We start from the raw sequence: 18,479 nt of genomic DNA, 5'->3' as shown, positions 1-18,479 counted from the left end.
GACGCGTTTGGCATTTGCCCGCCGCAGCGTCCTTTGCCGTCGAGCGTCGTTGTTGTTGTTTTTTTGCAAGATTTTTTTTGTCGCCCCGCTCGCAGTTGCGTTCTTTTACATTCACGCAAAAAAAACAAAAAAACGATTGTGATTTTTCTGCCTGGTCTCTTCACCATGACGAACCATTTCCCCCCCCCCCCTCCACACCCAAAACATTTCCGTAAATGGCACTGGTTTCAATCACCTCCGGAGACATTTTTTAAAGTACTATTTTATCCCCCCCCACGCTTATACAATGTATATCGGCGGGTGGACATTTTTTAAAATAACTTTTCCCCAAACAATCTATTCGCTTTCCGATCATCAGGCAACCTACCTCAACTTCCCCATCACAACCCAAGATAACAACGCGTACAACAACAATCCAAACGTCGCCGAGAAACTGAAAGCTGACCCACGCTGTGCCGGCCTTCAAGGAGCAGTGGGCGATGGAGGAGGCCGTGTGCTCGGTGGCAGATGACTGGGGAGCTCTGCATGCTGATATGAGCTACCCGTCGGAGGCCGTCGGACTGCGAGAAGGGCTGCGTGCAGAGCGAGAGAGAGCGAGAGAGTGAGCGAGAGGTGGGGGTTTACATAAAGCAAAGTTATTATAAAAAAAAATTACGAAATGATGAACGAAGCAAAGTGCCGACTACACCGAGCATCTTCTTGTTTCCACTGATCGTAAAAAAAAAAGAAAGCTTCTCCCTCCGACCCACTCCGCACAGCTTAGCGATATGCATGTTACGGTTTCTTCAAGACCCAACTTAGAAAAAAAGCCCTTTCGTTTGTACATTGTGTTTCAATGTCATCACTCGTTTTTACTGACGCGGCTATAAAACGCATCACACACAACGCCTCCTCATCCTTCTCAATGAGAGTTTCGTCACGGAGTTGCAGAAATCACATTTCAACGTTTCATATGTTCAATAAATAATTTAACCCTGAAACAGGCATTTTATGGTATGCCTTGTGGGCCAAATCTTGCATGCAAAAGGGGCGGGGGTGGGGTTATGTTTTTCAAGTTTGAAGAGAGTCACTTACAAGTTTCATGAAACCTAACAGTACTTTTAGCCATTGGACTGACAGTGACTTCTTTGAAATATTTTTTTTAAATGTTGGGTGAAATTATCGTGGAAATTATCTTGGAAAGATAAAAAAACATTAAGGTAAATTTCAAATTTCAGGTCGTTTTCTTGCCCCCCCCCCCCGCTCCTCAAAAGTGTAAAAATTGATGTTACTTATTTACGCTGTCAAAGGTAAAAAAAAAACACAAGTTCACTTAAATCACATGTTTCCAAAAGACGTGTCCCTGATAGTGATGGACGCCTCGATAATTATTGACGTGGCACAGCAGCGGCGGCGGCGGTGGCGGCGCGGTGAGTTACGCTTTTCGCGCGACGTGACCCGGCCACCTGAGTTCCATTCGTGGGCCACGGCTAACTCACGTGGGTGGCTACCGTCATACGAACCGGTCCTCGGCACCCCCCACTCCACCCCGCCCCCACCACCCCAACCCCCACACCGCCCCCCCCCCCTCCCCGACCCCGACTTCACCAACCCGCACTGACCAGCATGGTGAAGTATGGTCAAACAACTCCCGACGAACAACGTGTCGTGGAAGGGCCTTAATTCAGCGATGGATCGACAAAGGGCTGCGAAACATTATTTAATCAAGATATTAGTAAAACCGTCAGGGGGAACGAAAACCCCACATTGGCTTGCATCATAAACCATGCACATAATCAACGTTTTTGGGTTTAGATCGCGTTATTTATAAATGTGTCGTAACCCTCCACCACCCGACACAGCCAATCAGTAAAAAAAAAGTGTCACGTTGATAGTTCACTGATTTAGCCCACTGGTGTGTTGAAGCGTGAAACCATAACATTTACAAATTTTTTTTTTGAGTACGACGTTTCGCTGGTAATTGCATCCAGCATCATCGGGCAATTCGCCAGATTGGTTTCACGCTTCAACACACCGGTGGGCTAAAGCAGTGAACTATTTTGTCTTTTGTCAACGTGACACTTTTTTTTTTTACTGATTGGCCGTGTCGGGTGGTGGAGGGTTACGACACATTTATAAATAACGCGATCTAAACCCAAAAACGTTGATTATGAATAATATTGGTCGCGAAAGCCCTACGTGTTAAACAAACCATGCACAACTGCACTAAATATGAATGTTTATAAACCGGTGATTGTAATCATAATATTAGAAAATTCGTCCGTGTCACTGATTATTATCTGGGTCAAATTGACATGCACAAACGGGCGTATAAAAGCGACAATACAGCACAGGGCGGCGCGTAAGTTTTGACGAGAGGGAAATGTTACCGTTGGCGTGGCCTTTTGGCCGTGTCTCGTGAAGTCTCAAAGTGCTGATACAGCAGAACGGTGCGACGCTGAAAATGTCCACGGCTAGTGATGTCCGATATTGCCCGCGACGTGCTTGTCGTTCCGTTATCGTGGAATGGACAAAATGTTAACGGAGAGAGAGAGAAAGACAGAGGTCGCAACCGGGTACCCGATACCTGTACCCTACCCGATACCCGGCTACCCGTACCCGGCCGGGTACGGGTACGGGTAGACCGTGAGTCACTGGTGAGTAACTGTTTGTCACTCATTTCCCAACGTCTTGTTTCTTCTCACAATTCAAGTTCCTAGAATCAACCCACCCGCGCCTGCAACATGGCTTCATCCCAGAGGTCGCAATCAGGTACTACCCGATACCCGTACCCTACCCGTACCCGGCCGGGTACAGGTAGGGTACGGGTACGGCCGGGTACGGGTACGGGTACCCGTTTGCGACCCTGGTGCGGCCGGGTACGGGTAAGGAATCAAAACCCGTTTGCGACCTCTGGAGAGAGATGACGACGACAACGATGATGATGACGATGTAGACCAACTGGATCGTAAGCAGAAGCTGTACTGCTGGCACCGATCTCAGAGGTGTGTGCGTAAGCATTGCGATTCGGGGAAAATTATTTAAGGCATGTCACGATGGAGACAATGTAAGTGACAGTCGAGAGATATTGTAATCGTAAAATACGCACGAAACCCAGGTGTGCATTACACCTCGGGTACGATCATGTCAAGAATAGCGCGGGCTTTCCTTAAAAAAAAGATTAAAAGAAAAGCAAATAACTTTTGGATTTTTTTCAAATATATTTCCTTCATTTAACAACATTTGTTCTAAAAGTAGAATATACGCTACTGCCAAACTAAGTTTTGATTTAACAAAAAGTAGCATTACTAAAATAATCTTGGTCACCGGCTTTCGACCACATTCGAATTTCTACTACGGGGAAAATTCCATGCGAGTTGGGACGCTCACTTCTCTAATATAATATCGTGCGGTGCAGATGAGCGTTTACAAAAAACGAATTCAGCTGAACTATTTTTTGTTAGTCGCAGGGTTTCAATGACTTAAGCACAAAATGCAACGATATTTCCAACACCATCAAATCACAATCCAATTGGGTTAGTGGGGGTGCAAATATAGTTATTATTTATAATGCATGCATTAAATAATTTTGTCCGTACATATTTAAATTACATAAATTATTAAATAGATTGACAGGAGGCCATGCGTTTTTTTACTTCATTAGTTCTGTGAACCGTACATGTAAAATGTATGTTTCCTCTTGTTTAAACACATTTCATGCTGTTTCCAACTCCATAAATTCAAGACGAAAAAAAAATCGTTCATTTTATCCAGCGTTTACATGACCGTCTGGAAATACCACGTGAAAAACACGTGGAAAATAAAAATGTTACAACAGTTTAGCGAATTGCAAGGAGCGTGATGTAAAATTACGCGTTCAGGCAGAGGCGTCGTCAGAAACCGCTCACTTATTTAGCGAAAATGTAACTTACACGAACAATGCTCGGAAAATAGGTCAAATACTCGGCTCACGTAGTGCCCTCCCTTAATTACTCGCAATTAAGAGGAAGTCAGTCAAAATATGACCAATATACAGTATTTAAAAGAATAATCTGGAGCATACACTAAATAATAAAACTTGCTTAAGCTAACATGAACTCGTTAACGGTGCAAAGGTTTCTATATCAAATTTAACGCGTGAGCATCTGTGCGATATTAACCGAAGCAGAAGCAACACGGATGCAAGCATTCGATAAAATTCGACTTGCAGTGAAAAATATAAACCGGTACAGACCTGAACGGACGTCACGGCGCGGGTGACATTTTTTTTTGGCGGGATGTGCGGCAACGCTTCGTTTTAAAAAGGGAGGGGGGGGAACGCCTACGGAACGTTGCGTCTGTACCACCGGTGACAATTACCAAAATAGTCTTGGCACAGGTTCATTCGCACTTCGCACGGTTCAAACGCAAGACATCGCCACCCCCCCCGCCCCACCGCAACTTCCAGTGCGCAGCGACACGTTTAGAGGGCAGCGTGCGGCACGTGGGGTTAGTACCGCGACGTCCTCGTCTTCTCACGGGCCCGCAGAGCGGCGTGCCGACGGGCGCCGCCGGTTTAAAAGCCACCACCCGCCGCGTCCTCTTGGCCGCGCGGCGCGGCACTAAGCATGCAATTTGTCGTGCGACTAAACGTCCGACGCGAAACGCCGGAAATTCGACCGTCCGTAAAGCTACCTTGGTGTTAAACAGCTTGCAGCACACCGGTAATTTGGCACTATTCTCTCCGCGCCGACGTGCCACGCAGCCGAAAAGGTGATGGCTCGCGCAACGGGCGAAACACCGCGCTTCCCGGCGTCTCGTTAACCCAAACGTGCTCTTCACGTGCAGCCGGTGAGGATGGCACAGCCGCGCCGACAAAACCGCGTGATTGTTGCGGTTCAGACATAGCGGGCGAAAGTCTCGACGCGCGGGCGGCGCCAACAAAACACACGCCTCGCTCGTACCCACACGCGTACGTACGTACGTACGAGCGATCCGTCAGCAATACCGAATACCGAGGGATGAAAGCAAATTTGCCAACGGGCCGACGAGGGCCAGAAGAGTCCGTACCTTGCGGCTTGACCGCCGCTTTCTTACGGGTGTTTCGGGACCAGTGGCCGTGCCTCGGGATGACAGAGCCAGACCGAGGTCGGCGATCGTGAAGGGCAGGGGTCGCGATTGCACAAGGCAGGAGAATCCTACTGGCGCAAGTTGCACGAGAGCTCCCGGCGCAACAAACTGCAGTGCCATCGAAACACCCGGCGAGGCCGTAGGCATCGCAAAGCCAAACGCTCACCCAAGTGCGAGCCTTCTGGGTTAGGCCACGCGTCGAGCCTAAATCTCCTCTCGGGCTAACACCACCTGCCCGCTGCTGGCGACTTCAGCACACGATTCGTTGAAGATGCCCGCAAGACGGTAGCCCGATCCAGAAAACCAACACTTGCACCACGCGTGGCTGCGGAAATGTCCGCGCTGGATATCGTTTTACAGTCCCGGACAAAGAGATTTTGTTGTTGTTTTGTTTCAAATACGGTACTGACACACGCACCGCTGCCAGATTAGTGTTGCGAACCGCGACGTACGTCTCTCATTGGCACCTTTCGATCGAAACAAAAAATAACAAATACAAATAAATGACCAAACAGACCCTGAAAAAGAGTCCTGAGACCCGGTGGGGCTCTCGTTTTGCGATCAAGAACCACGCAACGTTGTTTTTCCAGGCCCTGAGAGATCGCGCGACCTCATGGAACAACGCTGCCTAGAGAGAGAGAGAGGATGGTGGCTCCCGTGACTCCATCTCCCTGGCTGTGCCAACTACACTGCCGACGATTCCCACCGCATCTTCAAGTCCAGACTGAAGACCTTCCTCCTCCCCACTGCCAATGGCCACTTTCTTAAGAACAATCTCGTCGATCTGCCTCACCTCTCTGCCCAATCACCTCATATCATCGTCTGCCCCCCCCCCGCGACCACACTCCTCTTCGCAGCTGCTGGCTGCCTCCAACTCTGGACACACATTGCGGTACGTTCATCACTAGCGTGGAGGCCGTGGCATTTGACACGGCAGGACGCGGGCGGTGTCTCGTGTTCCCCTGGTGCCCTGTCGCAGAACAGCGGCTGTGCCTCGTGACGGCCTGGGCCCGGGAGGATCAGTACGAAGCCTCCGGCGGCTCCGGATTAGGGGTATGGGGTCAACTTGTTTTTGATCAGGTAAGGCCAGACTGATGCTGTGTAGCTCTTCTTCTGAAGCGACCTGGCCACAAACGATGTCATGTGGAAATTTATAGCAGCCAAATACTCTAAACGTGTGATACTGATTATAAATGTGGAGAGATTCACCGGAGGACCTGGGAGTAATGTCCACGCGACCACGGGAAGAACATGCAAGTTCCAAATATACAGGCGTCAGGGTCAGGATCGAGTCCATCACCTCCTGTATACCAGGCGAGGTATTTAACATCTCGCCACCGTGGCGCCTACATCCACGAAGGCACTTTGGATTTTAATTGTGAAGTCCAATTGGCAACACCTGGTCTCAGGATTCAGTGTGAAAGGGCCCCTTCAAATATAAAACTCAGACATTGGAATCGAGCAAGGGACACGGATAGACATGCACCGTTAAAATAATACACGTTGACACGAATGTAAAGTTACAAGTTCAGATGCTGTGTCATTACAATGCGTATTGTTTTGTTTATTGCTCTATTTGGGTACCTGGCACTCTGCGCCACAACCACTTAGAAGCCCTAAGAATCCCAATAATTCTGCTCTCGAATGTTCTCCCGTTGTTTTTTTGAGCGTGGATTAGAAAAACAACCCAACAAAACAACACGGAAAGGATTCAAAACTGAGCCGACCACTCTGTGGGCGTTTGTTGCCAGGGCCAATGCAGGCATGCAGAGGAGGTGAATTGACACTGGCACGTAACGACGCATCGATCAGTCGATTGCCAACGTCGATCCTCACACTCGTGGTACATGCGTCAACAAATCGACCGCGTGAAATTTATGCAAGTAGCACGCGTAGTGTATTTAGCCTATCGCGGCAAAAATAAAAGTACGCCGGTGAAATCACGAAACGTTGGGACGATACGAACGGGGAGAATGATTAATTGATTTGTTCAATCAATTCGCCTACCCTGCATCGTGACAATTGATCGGATTAGTGGAGGAGCAGAATTAGTGGTAGGTGTTGGTGTAAGGGGGTCGGGGGGAGGGGGGCTGGTGAATTGTTACATGCCCTGATAGCTCGGAAACTTTCCTCCTCGGGAGGATTAAGAGGTTCGCGCGAGGCACGAACGCATCTCTGTTTGTCGTGACGTGTGTCGCCTGGCCCAAAACGTTTTCCGTCCGGCGCTACCTCTCGGCCACCCCTCTGCTCCCCCACCTCACCCCGCACGGCTCCATCGAGGCAACCCCGAGCACAAGGAGCGCGCCGCCGGTTCTGCGGCGGCGCCACCACCGAGGGAGGTGGCACTCGTGAAGCAGTGACTGCACGTGGGTGCACACAACTGGCACTTCATGTAAATCGACGCGTGAACTTTGCTGGTTGCTTCGGGAGGGCACTTGCATCATGCATAATACGTGAATAACACCGAGCACGCTCCGACAACAACATCGGCTAAGAGTCCCTTCGCCACGGACACTGTATAAATACTAAATGCACATGCCGAAATGCCACGCGGTGTAGATACGAAATCAATTTGCAATCGTTTATATATTTAAACTTCTTCGTTCCAAAAAAATAGACTTTAGCAGAAAGTTGTAAGAAAATGGAAGAAAACGTCTCTGTTGGGAAACTGTACCTATGTGTGAAATGGCCGATGCTGTTTTGAGACATCAGATTTGCTCGCGACTTTTCATTTTTCTTCAAATTTTCTTTCAACCAACCAACATTTATTTTTTCAATTTTTTTCTTTTTTTTCATCTTTATCCATCCTGCAAAAATATTACCACGATTTTTAAACGGGAAAGACCGTTTCGTTTTTGTTGTTAAGATGTGTGCTTTCCCACCACCCCCAAGCACCCACGCCATGCCCAATTAACTTTTTTCCCCAACCACACGCAGAAAAGAAATTAAACGAGAGAGCAAACAACGTGATAAGACAAAAGCACTTTTTTGTTCGCTGTCTCGACAAAGTCCACGCTTGTTACTCCACTCCGTTGCACCGGTGATCGCAGAGGTCAAAGTTCACACCTCGTTACCCTAGCGCCGCCAACCACGGCAAGTCGGCTCGTGGGATATGAGGGCATTGTGGGAAGGCGGCGGGGGGGAACTTGGTGATGGTGATGGTGGTGGCGAGGCGGCGAAATTCGAGGTGGCGACCCTCCTCAGCAGGTGCCATCGCCCACGGAGTGTCGAGCTCGGGAGTAGGCGCCGCCCTCCTCACCGCCGCTTCCCTCACCTCGTCGGCAAAGAGGGGAGCTCACGTGAGGAGGTGAACGAAGAGGATGGCGAGGCCCAGAACCAGCAGCCCCACCAGCGCGACGAGCACCGCGTCCGGTGCCTGCTGAGGACAGAACCGCACCGTGCCGCACACGTGCCAGGGGTCAGCACCACAGCCTGCAACGTTGGTTTTACTTGCAGCGTCACGGTTTATTGTGATACTCTCACATTGCCCACTGGCACTGCTCCGTTTCAATGAGCCCGAGGTGTTAGGTGTGGCGTACGTGGAGCGGTGACGGAGCGGATTGCGCAATGTGCCGCGTAGCCAACCCAAGCCGAGTTCGATTCCCGGAAATGACTAACATCAGCGGCGGTCGATATCTGGCCTGGTCCTGGGCAACCCCCCTTGACCGACCTGCACTAGCCTGTGCTTCACAGGTGGGTATAATCCGCGAGTAAGGGGCGATATTGCCACGTGCTTTTAACCGATTTTTTTTCAGTAATCAAGGTAATTCGTGGCTATATCGTAAAATGTGGATAAATGTAGTTGGCAAACATGACCTACACCATTTCAGGATTGCACACCGAGACCTTCAATACCCGCTGTTTTAACAATTAATGCGCCAAACCCACAGTATTTACCAGGGTGGCCAGCCGCATTCGATCCGTGAACATCTGACGACAAGCGGTGAAAGGCGCGACCACTCAGCCGTGTCAACTCGGGCTCTGCGGCATTTGGGGGCTCTCGACGAGACAAGGGCCACATTCTGCGAGCCACAAATTTAGCTCGAGGTGGGGGGGGGGGCGGTCGGTGCCGCTGGGGTTTGCAATCGTCAGGCATTCGCTGAGCTTTAAGCACAAGTTGCTGAATTCGACTTCGTGGCTCCAAGATCAAAGGTGGAGGAATCCCCCCCCCCGCCTGTAGGAGTACAGAGACGTTTTAAGTCGGGCAGTGCCGTTCCGGTCAGCGACGTTTGCACAAAGGATGAATCAACATAGCAGGCCCCATCAGCTGCCTATGCACTGTACGTATGTTGAACGTAGCCAACCGTAATAATCGGTGGCGCATGGTGGTCTCCCGTTTAACATTATCCAAGCTAGAATATGCTTAGATTCCAAGATATGATGAGGTTGGGTGCATTCGAGGTGACATGGGCCGGCATTCATGAGCGTCACATGATTCACTTGGGTCTTTGTTTTCGTCTGCCTGCTCTGCCCCCCCCCACCCGCTGCCTTCTGCCAAAGTGACTGAGCTCACATTTTCTGTTGCATAATTTATTTGTTTTATAATCACGAACACCGGTGTAGACACAGCGGCTCACAACAGACACTGTGAGAACAGCCTCTTCCAACAGCCTCGTGGAATCAAAGAGAGTGGCGAAGATCAGCGACTAAAATGTGACCCCTTACAGCAGGGTCAAGGAATTTTTTTGGAGGCCTGGGGCAAAATGCCAGATAAGGTCCCCGCTGAGGGCCCCATCAGATCTGAGGCCCGGGGAGAACGCGGCCCAGCTGATCTTCTCATGGGGTGGCCGGGTCAATTGATCAAGTATTCGGTTTCTCAATTCCAATCGATTTCTTACGCTCGTGACACCGTGGCTGCAGCCAGTATTTCCACATGAGAGAATACACTCTCGTGTACCGAGGATATGGGCATACCATTTCCATGGTGAATGTACACGCACAGTGCATCTCTCTGCACCTCTGAGTAGCACGGTTGTCTATGTACGGTGGCAAAAGCAGTTAAAAAGACAAAGATTCCCCGTATAGGCTTTACAGACTGTTGGGGAAAGTGCTGTTAGCGAGCATCTATGAAGGCCAGCATGGCACACGAGGGGGTGGCCAGCCAGCAACACGCCCGGTCGCCTTTGTCTCCCTAGTGGTGAAGTATTTACACGTGACACTAGGTACGCATTTGAGGCTGAGTCGTCCCAGGACCGGTTCAGATAACCGTCATCGGCGTTGGCCGTGAATGGGAATCGAACTCGGGTCGCTGGGTTCATAGCGCAGCGAGCTTACCATTACACTACCACTCCCAAAACAGTTCAACATACATATATACATCGAATTGTGCGTGCGAAACTTAATAATTTTCGTATTTATATGAATTGGGTTGGGTGAAGCGGTGGCGCATTGGTGAAGCGCACTCCTCCAAGGCCATGGCGACCTTAGTTTAATTCCTGTCACGTGGTTAACGTCAGTGGTGAGTGGCATCTGAACAGGTCCTGTCCTGGCCACCGTCTCCCACCACCGCTCCTCACGTCACCAACCCACACTGGTGAAGTATGGTCAAATAACTCTCGTGACCGACGCGGCATTCAGTCGCGTCTGGCCAAGGCAGGAAGCTAGTGTTGTCACGTGCAAGTTTAATTGACGAATCTATTCGTTTATGACAGAATTCTCTCCAAGAAAGCCACCGGCGGCTTTCAGGAGATTCACTTAAGGAGGGGTTTTGCCGATTGCTCTTTTGAAGCATTTATTGTGCGATTACTGATCAATCGACCACTTAACGACCGATCAATTATAACCCCTCGCTATTAGTTAACCCATCTACTTGGTAAAAAAAACATCACGGCACACATCTCATTAGAATAATTTAATTGCCGCAAGGGATCTCTGATCGCCCGCGGCCCCCCTTCCCGCCCCTCCTCCCGTGGGGGTCCCGGAGGCCGGTTCTGTGCCACTGTGAGAGAGGGAACATTCTGCTGCCGGTCGGGGGGGGGGGGGGACGGGGGGGGGCGGGACACAACGTCCAGTTATTTTCAGCGGCAACCCGAGCCGCCGCTGACGCCATGGGTCCCGGACTCGCGCGCCGTCCCTGCCCCTAAATAAGGCCGGCGTGGCCACGGTGACTTTGGGTCGGTTTGGGGGTGGCGGTGTCGCGGAGCCGGAGCCGAATGACAACGCACCAGCGGGCTGCCACCTGCTTATCGTCGACCACACCGTGATTGGCATCTCTCTTGACCGCTGAACCCTCGCGTGTTTAAACAAATTGAATTGCATTTTATTTTCTGACGGTTCTGAGTCCGTGCCCGGCGGATATTGAGTTTGATCTGGCCAAGGTGGGCAGCCCCCTTTTTTTCATTACTGGGGGAGGGGGGCGAGTCACACTTTCGCACGCCTTTGGCGGGCGACCACGCATTAGTTGACATTAAAATTTGATCCGGCTAGGACTCGTGAGCGTCCACTGAGCGGGGCTCAGAACTGCTCGTGAAAGACAACAGGTGACCGAGCGTGCTAAAAACAGAAACAGTGGTGGTGTTGCCAGGTCGACCATAGTCCGCCCCCCGGTACCTGATTAGTGCGGCTAGGACGCGAGTGCTGATGGATAAATATAGTTTGCTTGCGGGCCCTTTCCTGAGCGGTAGGCCTCGCCCGCACGGCCACGGGCCGTGCAAAGTTAATTGTCAGGTTGGTTTGTCGCACGCGAACCTTCGCTTCACCACCCCCGGGCGAGAGGGGCACGGCGTGCGGTGGCCAGGGCTGGCAGGCGGAGGATTCAACAACGTGGGCACTGGAGAGAGAGTGCAGAGGAGAGAGGGAAAAGTGCTGGAGAGAAAGAGAGAGAGAGAGGGAGGGAAAGTGCTGGTGGGAGAAAGGGTGGGGGGGGCGTCTTGAAAGAGAGGGAGAGTAGTGGAGAGACCGAGAGGGAGCAGTGGGCGCTGGAGGAGGCCGTGTGCTTAGTGGCAGATGATGGAGAGCTCTGAATGCAGATATGAGCTACCTGTCGGAGGTCGTTGGACTGCGAGAAGGGCTGCGTGCAGATGCAACACTTGTTGTAGCGACAGGGAGAACGAGAGAGAGCGAGAGAGCGAGAGAGTGAGCGAGAGAGTGAGCGAGAGAGCGAGCGAGAGAGCGAGAGAGCGAGCGAGAGAGCGAGCGAGAGAGCGAGAGAGCGAGCGAGAGAGCGAGCGAGAGAGCGAGCGAGAGTGTGAGTGAGAGAGCGAGCGAGAGAGTGAGAAGGGGGGGAGAACATAAATGAAAGCATTAAAAAATAACGAAATGATGAACGAATCAAAGTGCCGACTACACCGAGCATCTTCTTGTTTCCTCTGATCGTAAAAACAAGAGGGTGCTGGAGGGAGAGGGAGTAGTGGAGAGAGAGACAGGGAGAGTGCTGGAGAGAGAGAGAGTAGTGGAGAGACAGGGAGAGTGCTGGAGAGAGAGAGTACTGGAGAGAGAGACAGGGAGAGTGCTGGAGAGAGAGAGAGGGAGTAGTGGAGAGAGAGGGAGAGTGCTGGAGAGAGAGGGAATACTGGAGAGAGAGACAGGGAGAGTGCTGGAGAGAGAGAGAGTGGGCGCTAGAGGGGAGAGGGCGCTGGAGGGGAGGGGGTGGGTGCTAAGGAGCAGTGCTGGAGGGAGCGGTTGCTGCACGTGGTTCTGAGCATTGCTCCCCGGCTCGTCGCTTCCCATTAGCCGCCGCCGCCGCCACGAGTTATCACTGCTCTCGCGTATCCACAGCAACCGAGAGCGGTCGTCATGGCAACCCCGCATCCGCCACTTGGGGCAGAGGGCGGATGCTCGCCGGCGAGCGAGCCAATGGCCGGCTTGGGTTTAACAAAAAAAAATAGATTTCATTCTTTCGTTCGTTCATTCCCCCTTGTCGTGAAACGGCGATGGCGAGAAAGCGATCCCATCAGTGGCGTTAATCGCTCACGGAGCTTACGTGACCCCTTCCAAGTGAGCCGTCCCCATGCATTGCAAAACCCATTATTATAATCGTGGGTGATCCCATTAGAGGGTTCGTCAGATTCAGAGTTCGTATGCATGTGGCTACGAGTGGAAATAAAGAGACGCACGCATACACATTCTCACTCACACGTGCATACGTACAAACACACACATATGCAGACCTACACATAAATATGCAAACACAGATATATATGTGGGTAGATAAACAAATACATGAATACACACGCAAACACAGACTCGTGTATACAATTACACATACACACTTGCAGACAAAAGCAAAGATCCCCCGTATAGCCTGAACGGCCTGTTGGGGCAAGTGCTGTCAGTGAGGCTGGCACGTTACACGAGGGGGGGGGGTGGGTGGCCAGCACCGCGCCCGACCGCCTTTGTCTCCCCAGTGGCGATGATTTTTACACATCGCACCAGGTACTAATTTTAGGCCGAGTCGACCTAGGGGAGGTCCAAGACACTTGCGCACACACATATACAGAGAGATGCTTTTATCTCAGATTTGGGAGGTGAGCAAATGCTGTTTGACGCAACCACAATATCCTCAAAATGAACCACCCCCCCCCCACCTCCCACACATACAAATGCAACGGAGCAGACGAATTCTAACTGAAATATTACAGGTCAACCATCACCTGTTACGTAACCACGTATCAGGTCATCAATTAACGTCGCGCGGAAAAACCGAAGCGACGGATTGACGCGTCAGCAGAACGGCTGAAACGCACCGGCTCGGCAATTTGGTACCGCTGTTGATGTGTCGCGGCGATCGGCACGTTTCGGCCAAAATTGGACCAGAAAAACAAACGACGAGCACTTGGCAACGGGCCACGCGAATCGCGACCAGAGAAAACGTCGTCGCGTTCCTTTCGAACCGCACGCGAATCACACGCGCGCCCACGCACAGCTTCACACTGCAAGCGCGCGCGCGTGCGTGCGTGCGTACCAGCGCGCAAGCGAACCACACACACACGGTGGCGATGGTGGTAGTAGCGGGCGGTGTCAGCCGGCATGCAAAATGTTTAGCACGAGCGGCAATGGGCGAGACGCAGTGCCGTGCGGGTTAGAGCACCAGAGAGAGAGACAGAGAGTGGGTGAGCGCGTGGTGTGAACGTGTACGCACGTACGCACGCTCAGGCATCGTCGTCGCCACAGAGTCTGTGGCCCTGGGTAGCGCCATGCTTAGGGATGAGTTTCGGATGTAAAATGCCAGTTTTTTTAATTTAGATATTTTTTTCAGGAACATTTTTGGGATATTTTTTGCGGGGAGGGATTTTTGGGAGGATTTTGGAAATTTCGTACGTAGGCGCGATTTTAAGAATGTTTACCTTCAGTAATAATGATTTAACGTGTCTTTGTGCTAACAATAGTGACGTCACGCGACATCCACGCGACGCTTCCATCAGCAGGGAAAAGCGCAGAAGCGGTATCGTACAAATTGTGTAATTTCCTGTGACCTCGTGCTGAAATCGGAAACAAGAAACGAACAAAAAAATATAAAATAATTCGAAATGTCATGCCTAGGCCCCGATTTTTGAGAATTAATTTGTTTTGGATTCGTCCAAAAATCGGGGCGCAATCCCTAAGCCGCAGCGGTAACCAACGCTCGCCTGAGCCAAAGCACGGCCGTGACACGCAAGGACTGGCGTCTCGTCGAGGGGCATTAATTACGCCGGCTATTTCGTTCGGTCGTTGCTCGCCGCCCCATCCCTGCGAATCTCATCACCAGGCAGTCAATTAATTGGCCAATGTGGAATTTAACCACGGCGGAGAGCGTTTGAATCGTCGTCCCAAAATCTGAAGTGCCAACTCCGTGAGGGAATGATTCAATGTCTGCATTCATTAAATAAACGGTGGATATTATGTTTTCTCAAATCAATTGCAGATGTTACGCGACAAGATTCGGAATTTTCTTTCTCAGTTTATGCTGCGTACGTAAAAAAATAAAACAGGAAGTCCCCACCCTCTAGCATTGCACTTAAGATGGGCCCAGGAGAACGATCAATTTCGGAATAATTACCATTACCAATGAGTTTTGCAATAGAGGGATAATTAAAATGTAACGCCAATGATGCGGAAGAAAGGGAATGTGCATATCTACACAAGCAGCTATTTCAACAGCCAATGTTTCTTTTTGATTATATATATAGTTTTTAATTCAAACTAACTCATTGTATTCACGAGCAATGCCTGCCGCCGTTGTTTCGACGCAGCAATTGCTCACCGAAACATACTCGGCCGGCAAAAGTAAAGTCAAATAATTTACTTCTAGATTTGAAGCTTTCGTGACTGCAAGGATTCATATTCTTTGGTTTTTTTGGTAAAGTCACGTAGGTAAAAAATTAAAATTAAAATTAATAAAGTAAAATAAAAATAAAATAAAAATCACGACGTTTCGGAGGCAACACAAGCTTCCGTCTTCAGGTGGAACCGTCACAGCACGACAGCTGTATCAAGTAACCTACTTGATACAGATATCGTGCTATCGTGCTGTGACAGTTCCACCTGAAGACGGAAGCTTGTGTTGCCTCCGAAACGTCGTGATTTTTATTTTATTTTTATTTAACTTTTATTAATTTAAATTTTTTACCTACGTGACTTTACCGAAAAAACCTAAGAATATTAAATAACTTACGTTTGCCAACTCTGGCCGGTGTAACCGTGACATGGGTGGCTTGTGCATTGACTTAATGGCACCGGACGGATGAGGTGGAGGCATCAGCTAAAGCAATGGGATGTCTCGAATAAATATCAAAATTAAATTACGTTCAATGGAAGTGGCGGTGGTGGGGGGGGGGGGGAGTGGTGGCGGTGGGGATAGAAAATTAAAATGAGACATTCGCGAAATAAATAAATTTCACAGTGGGGGGGAAGGGGTGGGGAGTTCCTTTGGTGCAAGGTGTCCCCCCCCCTCCAGACCCACGACGTTACCTCTGAGGCCACCCCTCTGTGCAGGCGCCTTGCCATCCTGCCCAGGCCACCTAGGGGTCCTGAGCTGAGCCCAGATGCTACACTCATAAGCCAGGGCGGTACAAGCGGCGCGGGACCCTGCGAGCGGACACACCCGGTGAACGAGACACAGCCGTAAACCGGTTAACGAAATTTTTAGTTTTTTTTACTTTTTCCGGGCAATGAAAGATGGTGGGAGGTTTTTCGATTTTTTTTTTTCTTCTGTTTCTGATATCTTCTTCGCTTTCGAGCGACTCGGAGCTTGACTCCGCGCCTCTGAGTTGCGGCCGCAAATTTGCGCGCATTACAAATTGAACTATTATTATTATTAATCATCTGGCGGCGAGAGATCGCCGGAGCGAGTTCAGCTCTGTCGCCCCCCTCTCGACGAAGACCACTCGCAGACCTCGCATCGTCTATCACTGAAATCCGGACTCGCTGGGGCACTTGGGCACCGGGGCAGTGGTGGTTCACCTACAGAAGATGCAGCTGGAGCAAGTAGTTTGCTAGGCACTAGAAAAGGAGAGAGGCTCACATGCGCCTATTCATTTATTTAGTATCGTAGCAGTGTTATCACTATAATTATGCGTGTTTGCCCAGGGTAAGACTCACCGAGTCTCATGACTTTTGCCTGAGGATCTTGCCAGGTTTTCCCAGGGAAATGTAAAATTGCCATGTACAGTATATTCAAAATGAGTATTCATATATTAAATTGCTCACTGTTTTACAAAGAGATGAATGAGAAAAATTTCGGCCCGTTTTAGTAAAGCCCATCAAATAATCTACACTGATATATTCACTCCATGAAGAGAAGTAATCTTTTTGAAGCGGTGCAGGTTAGAATTATTTTAAGGTCTCCGCCAGTGAGCAAAAAAGGATGCTTACCCAACCATACTGGACATCTGTGGACAAAAGATCTTCATAGCTCAACGAATTCCTCCAGTCTAAATACACATTTTGATTTCCAGATGCGTAGACTGCAATAAAAACCGGGGCGACAAATTTCCCGTCGCTGAATTAAAAATTCGGTCCGAAAAAAAAAGAATTGTTCTTGTATCGTCCGTTGCCCGCTTCCCTTGCCATCCAACCAATGATGGAAAGATTGATGACAATTTATTTTGAAAGTTTAAGGCTGGACAATGAAACCGGCAAGACTGAACCATCCAATCGTGCGAGGTGGCCAAACGGCTTTGGGGAGGCCTTCATTCAGCAGTGGATAGATCACGACAATTCGGATCTGTTCAAAGACGTAAGCTAGCCATGGTGCCACGTGCGAGCAGGTTGAGGCGGGGTCGCTTTTGTTTCCTTCGACGTCTGCCAGTCCTGCTGTGAGTTTTACAGACTTCCCGATTAGTAGGGGCTTTCACTTTGCGTGTGAGCCCAAAGCCACGGCAGAGAAGCAGCGAGGGCACCACAGAACAAAATTAACGCGACAGAGAGACAGATGCTGCCGTCGGTTACCATGGTTAGCACATTGGACTTGCGATCCGGAGGTTTTCGCTTGTTCGATTTACCGGCGCGGAAGTGAAAACAATTGTGCAACTTAATTTTAATCACCCCCCACCTCCGCCCGCCCTACCGCATGTGTCCACCCAGCAGGTATACCAGAGTTGGCCAATCAGCAGATCGCATGCGGTGGGCAAAAGTGTGGGTCGCTCCAATCTCTTCCAAGACGTCCGGACAGTGTGGAAGAATAGGCCAAATACACCACAGAGACTCTGCAGAGCTCCCTCCAGGAGTGGAGGTCTTACTGGCAGCAGTGGCGTGAGCAGGCAATTGCAGGATTGCACCTTTATCTTGTTTATATTAAGAAAGAGAGGGGGGTCATGATAATTCATAGGAATGTGGAATTTCCACCACCAGTGTCAACGCTGTCTGTTGTGATGAACACCGCCCAGTGCTCGTTTGAGCATTGGCGACTTCATACAATTACACAAGTGCGGGATTTATGTAACGTCTAAACGTGACTGCATCTCAAGCAGCTGTCAAACATTTTCAATAACCGTCTCTTATGAGCTAACTGACTGGGTGGCACAGTGGCCTTCTCGAACCTCATTCATCTTCCCGACTTCACCAATTTGCCCCCATTCAAATACAAAGTCATTACATGCCACACGTGCCTGATGATTGTTAAACACATCCCACATCACACGGGCCTCACACACACGTGTGCACACGGACGCATGCACGCGTACGCAACATCCTCTATCTTAATTTCAATCGGCACTCTCTACATCACTTGGGATGTGTTTAGCAATCAGCAGGCGCGTGCAGCGTGCAACGACCTAATGAGCACGTGATAGGAGGTGAGCGAGTAAACTCGCTGGGACGCACCGCGGTAGGTTGAGAGGAACCGAGTAAGAGAAACTCGAGGTCAGGCAGAAAATGTGGCCTTCAATTGGAAGGATGCAAGTTCAATTCCCGCTCGGGATTTGAACTTGCATCAACGAGTACCGTTCTGTTGAAGGTCAACCGTGGTTCTATGG

At 50.1% G+C, this 18,479-nt stretch overlaps 1 protein-coding gene across 2 annotated transcripts in view; it reads right to left on the bottom strand.

Moving 5' to 3' along the window:
- Positions 1-1,576: 1,576 nt before the first annotated feature.
- LOC144946652 (junctophilin-2-like) overlaps positions 1,577-18,479 on the bottom strand; it is a 54,939-nt gene continuing 38,036 nt past the window's right edge. Inside the window, exons 6-7 of one of the 2 annotated variants that reach the window (XM_078875713.1) lie at positions 15,976-16,092; positions 1,577-8,467 (exon numbers count right to left, since the gene is read on the bottom strand). In XM_078875713.1, the coding sequence (XP_078731839.1) occupies positions 8,384-8,467; positions 15,976-16,092 (201 nt within the window). In that variant the 3' untranslated portion in view covers positions 1,577-8,383. The remainder of the gene's footprint in view (positions 8,468-15,975; positions 16,093-18,479) is intronic. The other variant, XM_078875714.1, reaches the window with a different exon arrangement.

The sequence above is a fragment of the Lampetra fluviatilis genome, chromosome 42 (genome assembly GCF_964198595.1).
Source record: "Lampetra fluviatilis chromosome 42, kcLamFluv1.1, whole genome shotgun sequence".
NCBI classification, from domain to species: domain Eukaryota; kingdom Metazoa; phylum Chordata; class Hyperoartia; order Petromyzontiformes; family Petromyzontidae; genus Lampetra; species Lampetra fluviatilis.
The sequence above is the reverse complement of the archived record's forward strand: the minus strand, read 5'-3'. Positions and strand labels throughout refer to the sequence as shown.